At 38.4% G+C, this 17049-nt stretch overlaps 1 protein-coding gene across 1 annotated transcript; it reads right to left on the reverse strand.

Moving 5' to 3' along the window:
* Positions 1 to 6872: 6872 nt before the first annotated feature.
* On the reverse strand, positions 6873 to 10801 carry LOC113279035. Its single transcript, XM_026527753.1, has 6 exons — positions 10441 to 10801; positions 9838 to 10272; positions 9713 to 9742; positions 8889 to 9615; positions 7953 to 8545; positions 6873 to 7303 (listed from the first exon to the last, which is right to left on the reverse strand). The coding sequence occupies exons 1-6, from the start codon at positions 10799 to 10801 to the stop codon at positions 6873 to 6875; spliced, it is 2577 nt and encodes an 858-aa protein (XP_026383538.1).
* Between the last annotated feature and the right edge of the window lie 6248 nt (positions 10802 to 17049).

A 17049-nucleotide genomic window follows, 5' to 3' on the forward strand; every position in this document is an offset into this window, starting at 1 on the left:
ATATTTTTTATTTGGTTACAGAATTTTGCTCCGTCTAGTATTGATGGTCTTGAATTCTCTGCTGCTGGGCAGACAATTTCTGATTCGAGCGTTGAAGAAGAAAATGACGTGAGTATTCTTCCTCATAGCCAAATATAATGCTTCATATGTAAAATGCTAATTGTTTGAGATTATGTCCAGGAGGATGTCGCCATGGAGGTGGAGAGTGCTGATACTCGGTCATCCTTTGAGAATAGAGATGAAGAAAATTCCAAAGGTTCGGAACCGAATGGAAGTAATGAGCCTCTTGATGTTGACACGGGCAATCCCAATTCTTTGATCGATTCGGAGACTCTCCAAGTAAGCACATATCTTATAACCTCTTCATAGAAGTATGAAATTGTTTATTTGTGAATGAATTAATGAGAATCCATGTGCATATACGAAAAACTTTGTCGAAATTCGTCGTCAGAAAATTCAAAACCCAGTCTTTTAGCAAAAATCCCATAAAACCTTCATATGAAGTCGGATTTTCATGGTCTGCATATGTATCTTTAAGCCCAGAGAATTTCCAAGCTTTAAGGTAGAAGCTTTTTAAGTTTTGAGCGCATTCAGAGCCTGAAAAAAGCGAAACAGTAAACTTCCAGGAGATTTTCAGAACTTTTTCAGACTGTACGTTGTTCGATTTGTTGGCCACATCTCTTTGCTCGTTCATCGGATTGTTATGAAATTTTGATATACGGTATAGGACATCCATACGAAGAGAAGGGTATATAACTCATCCTCAGATTCCTTGTATATTGCTCCCAGTTCGTCATCTTGTACAGGGCAGAGTACAGTCTCTTCAGACGAGCTTGCCGCAAAACGTATTTTCATGACTTTCATGCTATTTGCTCGTGCCTTGAGTGTATAATGATGAATCTTGATGATGTTGTACTGCTTGTATATTATATTTTATGATCTCATTTGTTTCATGTTTAGATTGCTCTAACTTCATGTAATCTTCGCATTAGGTGTCAAATACCGAAGTTGAGGATACTGAAACCAATAAGGATAACTCGAGCTGCCCTGGAATTATTGATGAAGATACAATCATCCCTGCACTTCAAGGCCATGATAAGGTTGTCACTGAAGTTATGGAAACCCTGATTGTTGCTGGTTCAGTGATAGAAGAAACCGAGCTACCAGTAGAGAATACTGAAGAAGCTGTTGCCTTGATTGTAGAAGTTGCTCCAGTAACTGAGAACCCTATAGTGGTGCATGAATATCCAAGTGCAGGAGTTGCTTTTGATCCTCCATTTGATGCATCACTCCCATATCATGAACTAGTTGGTGGGTTCAGCGTTCTCATTGGAAATGCGGGCTTGTACGAGAAAATATGGAGGAAGTTTGGTCAAATCATTGTTAACAGGGATCCTGGACGCGCTTATGATTTAACAATGCAAGTAAGTGTTGTCTTGCGTGTCGTAAGTGATATATGCGCTAGGGACAGAAATACTGTGACTCCAGATGTACTCTTTGATTGGGAGTTCAACTTGGAGAATTCCGAAAGACTTGGATTTAACATGAAGTAACTTCGTAAGAAAATAAATGCGATCAAGGACTCATGTGAGAACAACATACCCTTTCCCAATGATGTTGTGATGGAGAAAGAAGACAAGATTGCCAGGCTGACTGAAGAGCTGAACAAGGAAAAGGCGACCTTGCGAGTCTTGAAGGATGCAGAGGAGCGAAAATATTTCTTTGCTGATTTTCTTTGATTTCCTTTTTATAATCTCTTGGACTTCTGGAATTCTGAGAGATGTGAGGTTTTATTTTGGTTTTGATGTTGATTGGTTTTGAACTCGGTAGATGATTGAGGATTTTCTTTTAGATTTGATAGAGATTTTTGTTTTAAGTAATAATACACTAAATCTTGATAAATTGCTGAATTCAAATAATGAATGCAAGTATTGCAAACGTTTTGGAGGAATTGAAATACAATGAAAGAAAATCCTAAATGCCAAATCCAGACGTCATGAATGCTCAAACGTCCAGTACCTCAAATGCTCAATAATTTCAGACAAATGCCTTAAGCCAATTCTCGTGAATTACTGGCAGGGTTCTGCCATCTGTGTTGATCAACTTGTAATATCCTCCGGTTATGGACTTAGCAACCATAAATGGTCCTTCCCAATTGGACTTCCTTGCAGAATGGAGATCACGTTTAGTTGCCTTGAAAACCAAATCTCCTTCCTTGAATTTGTTCGGTTTAGCGATCCGCGCCTTGAATATTCTCTGTTGATTCCATGGCTGCGGCACATATAGACACTCGTGCAAAGGGGAGTATCCAGCATATTGTCTGTCATGCTTAGCCACGTCTTCAGCAATGAATCTCTCGATAGAATGACCAATTTGAAGAGGCTTTGTGTGTAACCACTTGGTGTAATATTGCTGAGGTGATATTATCCACTCGTAGCTTTTTGTAATTGCTAAGTTGTTAGCAGGGAGAAGTCCCCGGACTAGAGTAGCATATTTGAACATTGGTATTATTGGTGCATGAAGAGGGATAAGACTTGCCTGAGTACGGAACCTTTTGACAAAGGCGTGTGCACTTTCTCCAGGTTTTTGTGTGAGCTCCATCAAAGCTTTAACTTCCTCCATATGCTCAAATGATGGAGCATTCTCTATTTCTTCCGAGTAAGAGTCTTCTTTAACAGTAGGTTGTGCTGAAGGCGTTGGAGCCATTCTTCCAACATGAATCCAAGTTCTTCCAAGGATCATGTCATATCCTGGGTCTTCCCGGATTATGTAAAACTTGGTCTCAGTGCAGAATGAGCTTTCTTTGACTTTGAGGATGATGTAGCCATATGCGTCTCTGGAAGTCCCCTCGTGATCCCTGATTGCCATGAGAGCGTGAGTAGCCTCTTGTCGAGTAATGCCGGCGGCTTTGAGAGTTTTCAAAGGAATGATGTTGATGGCAGTGCCGTCATCAACAAATGCCCTCTTGAATTCATTTCCTTTAATATGCACCGTGGTGAGAAGTCCCCAGTCATACATTTCTTTTTCAGTGGCTGAAGGTTCAGGAGGTACTTCTGGAATCAATAGGCGTTTTCCAGAAACTATGTGGTTCAAAGCCGTTAACATGTCTCCCCTTTGCGCTTTCGACAGATAGAGTAATTCGCAGACATGCTCTATCAATGACTGAACTGCTTCTTTGACTGGTTCTTCGGAGATGGAGAAAGTCCTGACTGGGAGGGGGTCTTTGTGCACTCCTTCAGCCCCCATATTAATTTCTCCAGACTCAACCTTTTCTCTGAATATGCGTTTCAGAACTTTGCATCTACTTGCGGGGTGATTGACGAACCTGTGGAAGCGGCAGTAACGAGTATTTTCCATGTCTTCCTCAGTTGGCTCTTTCCTGACATATGGCAATTTGATTGCACCATCTTGGATCCAGGCATCCAGTAGTTCGAGCACCTCTTCAATGGGAAGAGGAAAGTCGGGTGCATCTTGATCAGGAGCCTCTGTACGTTGACCAGGGGATTGTGCATCTTGTTTATCCTTCTTTTGTGTTTTTGAAGGAGTTGAGGTATGCTTATGCGGTGGTTCGGCTTTCCGTTTGCTCCCTTCTGCAATAACGTTTGTGGAGGGATGTAGGTTGTACTGCTTGTTGATCAGACGTCAGCTTCCTCGAGTGTCTCGTGATTCTTTAGCCTTTGAAGATTTTGCTCTTTCCAATAGAGCGGGTGCAGTAGTTGCCGATCTCTTCGCAGCTTCATGATGCCCCGAGAAAGTATGGAAACGAATATTTTCCAGTAGAGCTCTGTAGACCGGGATCATGCCATTGATGCACAAGTCTACCAGCTGTTTCTCCGTGACATTTGGATCATGACAGTCCAGGGCCCGGACTCTGAATCTTTTCACACAGTCATTGGGATTTTCACTGACCCTCTGAAACATTATTCCAAGATCAGAGAGAGTGACTTGTTCTGATACAAAAAAGTACTTCATGTAGAAGGCATTAATCATTTCTCCCCAATTATTGATGGTCCCCGGTGCGATGTTGTTGTACCAGGTGTATGCCCTGCCTTTCAAAGATTTTGAGAATTCCTTGAGGCGAACAACATGGTTGTGTTCATGTTCTCCCAAGGCTTCTAGGAAACGAGAGACATGTTCTCTAGCATTGCCAGTTCCATCATACAGAGTGAAGGTCGGAGAAGTATAACCCTTCGGAAGAGGGATCTTTTGCGTAGCGGCAGGATATGGAGGCTGGTGACGATGGACATGTGATGTCTTATCCTTTCCACGGTTCTCCAAAAGGCGCTCCAAATCTTCCCGAGTAATGAAATTTGATGATTCCTTTGCTGATGGATCGTCTGCAGCTTTGCGGACTTCGTCGTCATCTACTGTATGAATAGGGACCACCTCATGATCAGCATCTGAGGATTTATCCTTTTCCTTTACCTTTCCTTGAGTTTTCTCTGACATCTTATCAGTGAGAGTATTCAGATAATCAAACAACTCCTTCTCTGTTGTATCCATATCAGTTTGATTCTTTGCAAGAGTTTCTTGCACTTTAATGAGATCAGCCATGGTAGGTGGTGGGTTTCCTCTGACTTCCTCAGGGTGTCGGCCGAACAGGGGATGACCTTCCGTGTTAGCGTGAGGAGGAGTAACATCGCCACTGCCAGTGTTAGAGGACGGAATCATTTCCGTGTTAGCGTCGTTTATATAACCCAGACCTGAGACCAGCCATCTTGTGAAATTGTGAGATTGCAACCGAGAGATTAATCTCCTACTGTGGTCGTCAATCTGAGGTTGGGGAAAAATGATTTGCTGGTTTTTACGAAATTGAGGAGACGTCCGTGTGGAGACTCCTTGAATCGAGCGAAATGTTGAACCTCACACAGATGCACTACAAAAAGGGAGTGCTTTAAGTTCGAGAGATTAATCTGTAGGACTCCGGCTTAAACCAAGAACAATGGTCATTCCAGAGTCAATTCGGTCACAAGAGAGGATGGGTTGATCTGTAGGAGGGAAGCTGAGAAATGTGCGGGATCAATGGTGATCTGAGATTGTAGGTGTGTTGTGAATTCAGCGTAGGAAATTTCTGAATGATTGAAGTTTACTCAATTGAGAGTGATTTTTCAGACGATAAGTTCGTGTAGACGAAAGATTGTCTGTATGAACTTGCCGAGAAATTCCTTGTCTTTTTCAATCATGATTCAGATGTCTTTTATATTGCTAAGATGAAAACACCATGATCCCATGAAGTATGACAGTTGCTGGAGTCAGAGAGTGGGGAAGTGGGAAATCATGTCAAAACCAGTTACTCATCGTGCGGACACTTGGTTAATTTTCCACCCACTACTTTGCTGACTCTTCCAACTGATTGCACGACTTGCTCACATTCTCGTCGTGTGTTTAGACACACGTACCTTAGAACGCCAGACCAAAACCCTAGTTAATATCCCCCCATGTGACACGATTGACGTCTCGTGATTGTGGAGTCAGTTGCTGACTTTATGGGACGATGAGTCCTTGTATTGCTGAATTGAACATAATTTGCAAATATTCTGAGACTCATGGATTAAACATGCCTGCTGAGGCAAAATATCATTGTCATATTGATAACCTGAGCAAACCGTATTTGCTGAATTGTTGAATATTGATAGTTGAACCAATATTAATCTGTGCAAATATTGCCGGTTTGAGCAAATATTGCTAGTCTGAGCAAATATTGCTCGTTTGATGAATTGTTGGTTGCAGGACCAAATAAAATATTAATTTAAGATACTGACTGCTGGGCCGAGTATAATAAATAAAAATGTTGATCGTGGGATCAACATAAAATTATCAGTATTTGAATCTGCTCAGAATTATGTTTTGCGGAGCTCTGGATTCAAAACCCTAATTTTAATGAATTGATGATTTATTGAAAATCAACCGCAGAGCGAAGCAGGGACCGGCTACATGGGATGATGAGTCCACCATGTAATGCCCAATTGCTCGAATGAGCAAAATACCAAAGTCTCTTGAGGATCAGTTGGTGAAAGAATGATTAAATGCTGGTTTAACCATTTGTTAAAATAATGCTCGTGTGAGCGACAAGTAGTAAAACCTAGCTATCAAAAGATGAGGGACCCACCAAGAGGTCATGAGACCGGACCTTGGTGGTTGTGGGACCAATTGATGGTCATTTGAGCAAACCCTCGTTTGAAAAGAGTTTGGACCTAATACGGGCAATTGAGCAAATTAGGTCAAAATAGCTAAAACATGTGGGATCGGTCATTTGCAAGCCTTAGGGCCACCTTTGGTCGGTCAAGGGGATATGCCCGTGTCGCCACGGCGTTCGTGTCTCAGTCCTGAGAGTTTTGATATTTTCTGGTGTGCGTTTGAGCAACATTTTGAGAAAATATGCAGAATCCAGGGTTTTGCTGAAACCAAGAAAAATTCATGAGATGATGAAAAATAATAATAAAATAGGGAATGATGGAGTGCGGGACCGGAAACGGCCAGGGCATGGCCGGCCGGCCAACGGGCCCGGTCCCATAGCACTCTTCCCAATTTTATGTATTTTCTCTGAATTGAGGGAAATTCCATGAAACTGAAGAGTTTTATGAAATTAGGGAACTTCCATGAGATTAGGTAAATAAAATAATAATAAAATAGGGAATTATGGAGTGTGGGGCCGGCAATGGCCAGGTGGCCGGCCGGCCAACGGGCACAGTCCCATAGCACTCTTCCCAATTTTATGTTTTTTTTTTGCTTAACAAAGAATTGTATTAATAACCATAGAATATTACAAAAGTTTATTACAAAATATGGTGGGAGTGTTCACCAATCAACTCAAGGAAACTAAAGAAAAAGATAAAGGAAGGAACATTCTTTTATGCCATGCTAGTAAACTTTTAATAAAATCTGTAATATGACTTATTTGGAATTTCTAGTGTCACTAAGAATTCAGGTCTTGACAAATACACTCTTCTTTCACCTCTTGCAAGATTAGCACCTTTCTTTGCCAAACCATCTGCAGAAAAATTAACCTCCATGTAGCTATGAATAAAGCACCATGAGTTCAGACTTGCACAAATTTTCTCCCATCTTTTAATGGAAAACCATGGAACTTTTCTACTCTGAAAAGCAAATATTGCAGCCGCTGAATCTGTTCTGAACCAAACCTCTCTGTGGCCCTTGCTTACTGCCCATTCTCCTGCATTCAGAATTGCCAAAATCTCTGCATAATAATTTGTTGAAATACCCAAACCTCCAGATACAACAATCAAAAATTCCCCTGAGTGTGTTCTTCCTATGAAACCATATCCTGAAATGGCAGGATTCCCTTTTGATGCACCATCACAACATAGCAATATATTATTTGTAGTAGGGAGGTGAAAGAAAATTTCCTTAACTCTATTACCTGTTGTTTTCCTGCATTTAGACCCGGGGCTTTTAGAACTTGCAAATCATAATTACAGTTCCACATTGGTGCTTTCATTCTCACTTCAAATTCCAGAATACACTTCAGAATCTTCTTCTTTACTTGCTCCAGGGAGAAGCCTTCTACTTCATACAAGCATTTATTTCCTTGTAAACCACAATTATCTCATTGTAATGAAAGATGCCATCCTCCAAATTTCCTTAATGGCAGGACTTTTGTTTTTTTGCTCTTTTAAGCACTGCCTCAAATGAATAAGGATTGATGAAATTAAACATGTTTCCTAGCCATTTTCAAATTAGTTCACTGAAGTTGCAAAACCATAATATATGATCCTTATTTTCTTCTTTTCTTCTGCAGAAGCAACATTTTGAAGCTAATTGTATTTTTCTCTTTCTGAGATTTTCATCTGTGGCACAAATATCTCTAACAAGCTTCCATATGTTACTTGATACATTAGGGTGAATAGAAGAGTGCCATACCTGAGCTGGCCAGTGTAATTTTGGAAATTTATCTCTTATTTTCTCAACAGAAGATGCCACAGAAAACTCACCTGAAATTGTATATGGCCATATTCTTTTGTCTTCCCCACCACTTAAAGCTGGTAATTCATTGATATCAATCATCTCCATCATTTCACTTGGAATAACCCATTCTCCTTCTAGTATGAGACCTGCTACTTTCATTCTTAGAAATTGTTGAATATAAGTATGATTTTGGAATCTTTCTTCCAATGCTTTATCTTGTATCCATTTATTTTTCCACACAGATATAGTTTCACCATTCCCCACTAGGCATCTAGTTCCTTCCTGTACCTCAGCTATCACCCACTTTATTCCTTGCCAAATAGATGATTTCTTATAGTATGAGATCCAATCTCCATTTTTATTCTTAAATTTAGCTTGGAATAATTTAACCATTTCATTTGTCCCCTGTTGAATCTTCCAAAAAAGTTTCATAATGAGGGCTTTATTTACCACTTCTAGTCTTCTTATTCCAAGTCCACCTTCACTTAAAGGAGAACACACTTTATTCCATTTTAGTGTAACTTGTTTCCTTTTAGAGGGATCACCAGTCCATACAAAGTTCCTAATAATCCTCTCACATTCTTTGATTACTCTTGACGGCCATTTATACACTAACATGCTGTAAATTGGAAGGTTTCTTAAAACAAATTTCACAAGAATAAGTCTCTCTTGAAAGGAAAGAAGCTTACTTTTCTAACCTGCCAGTCTATCTTGTATTATCTCTACACCATTCCATACATGGAAGGATTTCACTCCACCAGGGAATAATTGAACTCCCAAATATCTATCTGGAAATTCATCCAATGAAATACCACAATCTTCGGAAATTTGTCTTTTCCTACAGTCACTTGTACCACCAATAAAACATCTACTTTTTTCAAGACTGATCATTTGACCTGATGCTTTTTGGTAGACTTTAAGGACCTCCATAAGTTTTTTAACATTTCTTCTATCCCCATTACAAAACAGATACATCATCTGTAAAAAGAATATTAGATGGTTTTACTCCCTTTCTGTTAACCATTTCTTTCAGTATCCCTTGTTGTATCATACTTGTTATATTTCTACTGAGAGCATCTTCTGCCAAAACAAAAAGAAGTGGAGATAAGGGATCACCTTGTCTCAACCACCTCCCCACTTTAAAGTATCCTGCTGGACCACCATTTACTAATACAGAAATTCTAGCTGATTTTAGAAGTACTTGTAACCAGTGTATTGAAGTATCTGACACTCCAAATTTACTCATGACTTGGAAAAGAAAGTTCCAGCTAAGTGAATCATATGCCTGAGTAATGTCTATTTTTAAACCAAAGTTTCCTCCCCTTCTTTTGATATTTAACTCATTGACCATTTCAGAAGCTAATGCAATTTGTTCTTGAATTGTCCTGCCTTTGATAAAAGCTCCCTGTTGTGGTGAAACCATCTTATGAATTATGCTCCCCAGCCTTGTTTCCCAAATTTTAGTAAAGATTTTGAAGCTAAAATTCATTAATCCAATAGGCCTAAATTGCTTTGCTTTTTTTGCATTATTCACTTTTGGAATCAACCTGATGAAATTTGCATTAAGACCCTCAGGAATAAAGTTTCTCCTCCAACAGTATCGTATTGCATCTATGAGGTCTTCACCAACTATGTCCCAAGCAAATTTATATATCCACCCTGCAAATCCATCTGGTCCAGGTGCACTCTCTGGATTGAGATCATACACAACTTTTTTAATTTATTCAGCAGAAGGAGTTGATTCTAGCATTTTATTTTCTTCTTCAGTTACTACTTTAGGTATCACCTCCAGGAACTGTTGATTCAATTCCACCTCCTGAAATTTGAATTTATTTTCAAAATGATCCACAAGATTTGTATCTATATCACTCTGTGAAATAATTATATTTCCATCATCATCTTCTAACTCACCAATCATATTCTGAGCTTGTCTAACTTTCATATTTACATGAAAAAATTTAGTATTTGAAGCTCCATCCTTTAACCACTGTACTCTGGATTTTTTCTTAATGATATCATTTTGGTGTTGAGATAGAATTTCCAACTTCCCCCTTGTTGTAACTAGTTTATTCAATAGCACATTATTATATGGTTCTTGATCTGAGGCAATGGAAGAATTAAGAACCTCCATTTCAGCTAATTTAAGATTTTTATTAACATCTCCAAAAACAACCCAATTACACTCCTTAATGTCAGTTTTTAACCTATTTACTTTGGACATGAAAATAAATATTGGATTTCCTTGTATTGGCTTGCCCCAAGACTCTTTTATAAGTGGTAAGATTCCAGAGTGATTCTTCCACACCTTAAGTGCTTTGAAAGGAATATTTCTTGGTTTAGGAATTTCTGCATTTCCACCATACAGGGTAATATGTTCTGACACCCATCTTGCTCCAACTTTATAAGACTAACTTGGATATATGTATAACCATTTTGTATTATAAACTGCTCTGTCTAAGTTACACACAATCCTTTTTTTTCCAGATCTATTATTGCACCAAGAGAAATCCAAACCTGAATGAGGAGCTTGCATTAACCCACATCCATGTAAGCAATTATTAAATTCCATCATTGAAATCTTCAGTGGTCTTAATACACCCTTGTTTTCTTCCTCCCTAAGCACATAATTAAAGTCTCCAATTGTAAGCCAAGGTTTATTTAAAAGACTGATATCTTCCATTTCCATCCATAGTTCTCTTCTATTAACTGTTAAGGTATTTGCATGAACTCCAGTAATCAAAGCACCACCAACTTCAACTGTTATTGATTGGTCTGTAATAGAAATGATTGAAGGCCTTTGAATAGATGAGCTCCAAAATATCCATATATTACCTTTCTTTGATGCACTTGAGTTGTGAATTGCTTCATAATGCATACCATTTAATCTCAATTTTTTTACAAAAATCCACAGAATATTTAACTTTTGACTCTGCTATAATCACTAAATAAGGACAAAAACTATATACTAAACTCCTCAGTTTCTCTCTGGCCTTAAATCTTCTAAGGCCTCTGAGATTCCAATAGAGTATCTTCATTGATTAGGATGAGGTTGAAAAGAATTAATTCCTCTCAGTTTCCCAATTTGAACACCATTATTTACTAAACCTGAAACTTGATTCCTTGTTTTGATAATGCTAATATGTTTTGAAGCTTTCTGTTTTACTTTTGGAATTTCAATATGCACTACCTCTTTTTCAACTGAAGGAATAATATGGATCACTTCATTAACAGAAGGAGCACTTGAAGATGACATTAAAGTTTGTTCCACATTCAACAAAGGAAATTCTACATGTGAATTTAACATCTCTTCATTCATATCTTGTAGAATATGAAATTTACCTGAATTTATACTTGGAGTTGCAATATCTGTTGGGATAGGAGGAATAATAACATCAACTTCTTCATCACTCTCCAACAAGTTTTCATCAATTTTATCCATCACTTTTAAGCTTGCAGGAATATTAAAACATATATCAAAGCCAGATTTAAATGGAGTTTGTTTTTTCTTTGGCTCCACTTTTTTCCAAACCTGCTTTGTAATCTTTGTTGTAGAGATATCAGAACCTTGATCTTGTTCTTTTCTCTTATTTCTACACTCAGCAACATAATGTCCTATCACTTGACAGTGATTACAAAATGTTATCCATCATAGAAATTTCCCAATTTTATGTAATTTTGATTTTAGGGATTTTTCATAAAATCAAGAGTTTTGTTGAAACCAAGGTATTTTGTTGAAATCAGGAGTTTTCATGGAATGAGGAAAACAAAACAAATAATAATAATATAATAAGGGGCGTGTGGGACCGGCTAGGGCATGGCCGGCTGACTAGGGTCCGGTCCCACGGTTTTCCTAATTTTATAATATATTTTCATGGGTTTAAGGAAAAATCATGAAATCAGGGAATTTTCATAAGATGAGGGAAATAATAAAATAATAAGGAACCGTGAGGTGTGGGACCGGTCACGGCCAGGGCACGGCCGGCCGGCTAGTGGGCTTGGTCCCGCGACACCTTTTCCTAATTTTATTATTTCCTTGACGTGTGGAAACACCATGGGACTGGGAGTTTCCTTGAAACGAAGGAGGTTGCTCAAATGAGAGGATTTTCATGAGATCAGGGAAAAATAATAAAATATGATAAAATATAAAATTGGGCGTGGGACTGGTCACGGCGTGACTGGCCGGCTGGTGAGCCCAGTTCCCTGGCGCCTTTTTTAATATTTTATTATTATTATTATTTTTCTTCCTATTTTGCATAGGTTCATCGTTCCTTCGTGCTCTGAAATGCTCGTTTGTGCATTCAGATGCTGGTTTGTGCATTATTTCTAAGTACACTTGCGCCATTTCAGTCACGGCTTAGTCGATGCTCAGATGCCTGTACGTTGAATATTTATTACTAACCCATGGAACTTTGCTGGGAAGAACCATAAATTGAAGTAACGAAATATTCAAAGAATCGTAGAATATAGCTGCATATTCAGTTACGATCAGAGATAATTAGTTGATGGCTCTTGATAGACACATTTTTGTGTCTAATTTGATCTCAATACTATTTATTATTGGCACTCGATTTTGTACTAATTTTGGTGTTTTATGTGTTTGTAGGCATTTTCGTGAAATAATCATTTTTGGAAAATTCGGCTCGAAAAGTTGATTCTGGCACCCGGAGGACACGTGTTATTCGGACTCCCAATTCTGGTTAAGGGGTATCCAAATTACTAAGGGATACCCACCTACTAACCGCACCCCATCGCTGGTTAAGGGGCAACCATTTTCTTCCTCGTGAAGAACAGTTTTGGCGGGAAAATTTATTTGAAAACCCTAAGTTTTGCAGAGAAGATTTTGACGAGTTTGAAGGAGATTAAATAGCTGGAATTGGCACATAATATCCTATTTTGACTAAACAGGAATGGTAATGCTGTTAGAATTGAAAAACTTATGCCAGTTTACGTGGAATGAAAGAGAACATGGAACGGATAGTTGGTCGAGACATTCACGGGATTTCATGGGATTTTCTCGGGCTGGCTTGTGTAGTCAGTGTGAGTGAATCTTTTAGCAATGGGTTTTCACGTATTTGGAGGATGGTTGAATACTACAGAGACGTGATGAGCTAAAAAATGGAAGAAATATTCTCGACTTCACTCTGTTGAAGTTATTTTGTGCAGTTAAAGGAAGTAATATTCCCTGGATTTTATTCTAATAATTGAGAGAGATTTTGACAACCCAGAGATGCGTGGAAAAGTTAAAGAGAGAAAGAAATCTCTGTGATTTGGCAGAGGGAGTAAAGACGAGATATATTGCATTTAATCGAGTGGTTGAGGGTGTTGGTGATGTATAAATAGGTTGTTGGTGTCACAGGAGAGGGGATGGAGAGTTAGGGTACAGAATAGAGGTGAGAATCGGGAGTTGCAGAGCTGGTCTCTGCTGCTGCCATTAAAGAAGAAGAAGAACACAGAACAGCAGTCAAGAACAGTCGCATAAACCGTTGCCTATAGTTTCAAATTCAATATCTTTGTAACAGTTTCTGTAAAAATTATTTCGAAATCGCAACAGTCTGTTAGTGTTTGTCTGTAACAGTGGGTTCTGTAACAATTATAACTGTTACAAACACACTGTTTTATACCTTTTCTCCTTGCAAACACCTTTTTGAGCAATGAAAAATTCATTTGAGTGTGTTTTCACCATGAGGAGCTAGAACCCATCACTGGGACGATGGAGGAAGCAACTTTTCATGATTGGGGTAAATGAATTAATTCTTTTATTGACTTTTTGCATAGATTTAATTGCTTTATGATTTCTATTAATTACTTGTTATTTTGTCCGATGTCGCATGCTTGGTTTAAATTACTTTTAATGTGTCATGCTTACGACTTACAAATAATGTTTTATGAAATCTATTGTTAGCAAAGAATTAGAGTCACAACTTCTTTTGTTTGAGCTACATTGTCTAGAGTTAATGATTGAACCACAAGAATATGAAAAGTAGTGAAATCGTGCGTCTCAGTGCCTCTTCATCTTGTCACCATATTTGTATATATTTTTCTTATTTTCGTTTATTAAAACTCAAAATCAATCCAACAAAGTCCGAGTGAACGACAACCTTTATCACTATCTAAAATTCGATCAATTTTTGGCGCCGCCGACGCGGACTTGTGTATAGATTTTTTTTTAGGTTTTATTTTTATTTTTATTATTTTTGTTCTTTTTTACGCCTTTTGGTATTTCTTATTTGTTTTCATATTTGGAGCTGAGCTAAAGAAAAAGGGAGAAAGTGCTGAAAACAAAAGCGAAGCCAAAGAAGGAAAGAAAAGAGGAACCCAAAAGGAGTGAAGAAGAAGATTTTGTATATTATTTTATTTTTATTATTTTTAGAAATTGTAATTAAGGTTTTTATTTTTGTAATCTTTTATTTTTGGACATTTTTTTTCGGACATTGAACATTGGACATTAATTTTTTTTTAAAAACCCTACGGAAGGGTAGTTTCAAATATAAACTGCACAGGGAAGGACAACGATTACGATATCGCCTCGGCCCCTCGGGTTCGTACATGAAATAGGAGTCGTGGCCCGAGTCGACTTCAACGGTTCATCCCCCTCTGGAACGGGAGGTAATAATTCTAAACACCCGCGAATCCCCTGTCAGCGGGTTTACTGGATGATTTTGTATGCATATATGTTGGACATTTATTTTTTCTTTTCTTTCGAACATTGAACTTTGGGAATTTATTTTTTTAAAAAACCCTACGGAAGGGTAGTTTTAAATATAAACTGTGTGCAGAGAAGGACGGCGATTACGATATCGCCTCGGCCCCTCGGGTTCGTACATGACATAGGAGCCGTGGCCCGAGTCGACTTCAACGGTTCATCCTCCGTCTGGAACGGGAAGTAAGAATACTAAACACCCGCGAATCCCCTGTCAGCGGGTTTACTGGATGATTTTGTATGCATATATGTTGAGGAATCGAATACGGCTGTTTTAATTTCCTAGTAAAGGGCAAGGCCTGTCCATACAAGATAAGGGTTCGGATTTCATCACCGTTCTCTTCTTGCCCGCCTTAGGAAAACGAAACCAAACGCGAACCTAAGCCTAAAATTTTGACTAGAACGAGACCGATAGGGTAATGAGCTTAATAGGAAAGTCATTCGAAAAATATTGGTTACTCTTTTAAGCATACTTCGAAGTTCATGATGGTTTCTGTGAGTTGAATGCATGACTGCGCCGCCTTGTAATGCGGTGAGGCCTTGGGTATCAAAGCTCCACGCAGATTCCCTCGCCTCTATTCAACTTACTTTGACTCGGATTGATTTCAGAGGGGTTTTCTTAAATTGTAACGAATTCCCTTTCGAAGGATTAGAAGTTGGTATAGAAACAATCTAAGTGGAGCCATCATGCTTTTTGTTTGCTAGATAAAATAGGCTTGTTGTGGTCGAGTCAGCCTTCTTTGTGATTGTTTAGAATCCCCTTGCAGTTAGGATGTCGAACTGGTATAGCCAATACAATGATTATCCAACCGAGCAACATGGACATTACTCTTTTTATGATCATAGTGTGAATAGTGGTTGGGCACGCCAACCTTTTCAAGATTTTGGGTCATACCATCGTGAGCCCAATTACTATCCGCATGCGCATCAGTCTTACGAGCAAGAAGATTATAATACTAGTTCTTCGTATTTAGAGGATACAATCAAACTTTTGAAAAGTAGTCCTTTTTATGATCCTTCAGTTCCTATTCCTTCTCTAGAAGAGTCTCTCAGGAGTTTAGATGAGTCGACACGAAAGTTAGCTGAATCGACATGTAAGTTAGCTGAGGTGAATAACGTAGTTATGGTGAAAGGACTGCAACAACGACTGAATCTTTAGAAGATATCCTCAATAGATTAACTCAAAACTTAGATCCAACACTAAGGTAACTTTATTTGGAGGAGACCCTTGAGAGGATAGCTGAGTCGACATGTAGACTTGAGTTAGAGACGAACGAAAGTATTGCTCGAAATAACTTGAATTTCCAATATAGTGTATCCAATAATACCTTTGAGAATGAAGATAGTTATTCACATAATCAAGATGACGAGGATAAAATTGGTAACACTACTTGTTTAGATGAGGTCCAACCATTTTCATGTTATTATAGTGATGATTATGATGAGGATAATGTTGATGAAGAATTTGAAATAAGTAGGCATAGTGATCAGGAAGTTGTTACTCCAATTGGACTTAATAATGATAATGTTTCTTGTTCAAATCCAAATAATTTTAATAATTATTCACCTATTCAAAAGGACGAGGATTTGACTAGAGATACTCCCGTTTTAGACGATGTAGTATTTCCTTATGATTACGAAGCCAACGATAGTTTAGAGGAACGAATTTATTCTTAGAATATTGTTTTAGAGTCTAGCGATTTAGAAATATTAGTCTTAGATGAAGAAGATGAATCATAGAGCTTTTAAATATGAGTGAGGATGCATCACCTGAGTATAATCTACATGAAGCAATTGACCATTTTCAGGATTCCGATGATCTAGAAATTAGGGAAATTGTAGCTAGTCTATCTAGAGACACCCAAAACTCTAAGTTTGGGGGTGATTATCATTCTCCTTGTGCCTTACCTTTAGCTCTTACAGATATCCCTCACTTGGGACTTGATTTATGTGCCTCAACCATTGTGCTAGATTACCTTCATACTAGCTCTCCCGAACCTAATAATGTCCAGGAAGAAGTTCAGTTGTTAGAAACACATCCTCTGGTTGATGTGGTTTACCCAGGCTATGATACCCATATTGATTTTGTTTTCCCACCAAAAACTTTTATTCCAATTGTGGGAACGTTTGAATTTCAGATGTGTCGGTTATTGATTTTTGAGACTAAACCTAATTACTTTAAGATATTAGGGTCGACACATTTGTTTAAGGAAGACCACCACGTTCATTATGGTCAGCTGTGTAAGTCAAACTTGATTGACTTAGAGGATCCCCAGTTATTCAGGTTACTTTTATGTGCTTCTAAATTCTTAGTTGAGTATTTCCAGACTCTACAACCTTACCTTCAGGATCCTTCCTTTGAGGAAGTCCAGCCAATGAAAACCTTTTATCTAGACCCTTTTATAGAGCCTGAACCTGAACCA

This window comes from Papaver somniferum, chromosome 5 (genome assembly GCF_003573695.1).
Source record: "Papaver somniferum cultivar HN1 chromosome 5, ASM357369v1, whole genome shotgun sequence".
NCBI classification, from domain to species: Eukaryota; Viridiplantae; Streptophyta; class Magnoliopsida; order Ranunculales; family Papaveraceae; genus Papaver; species Papaver somniferum.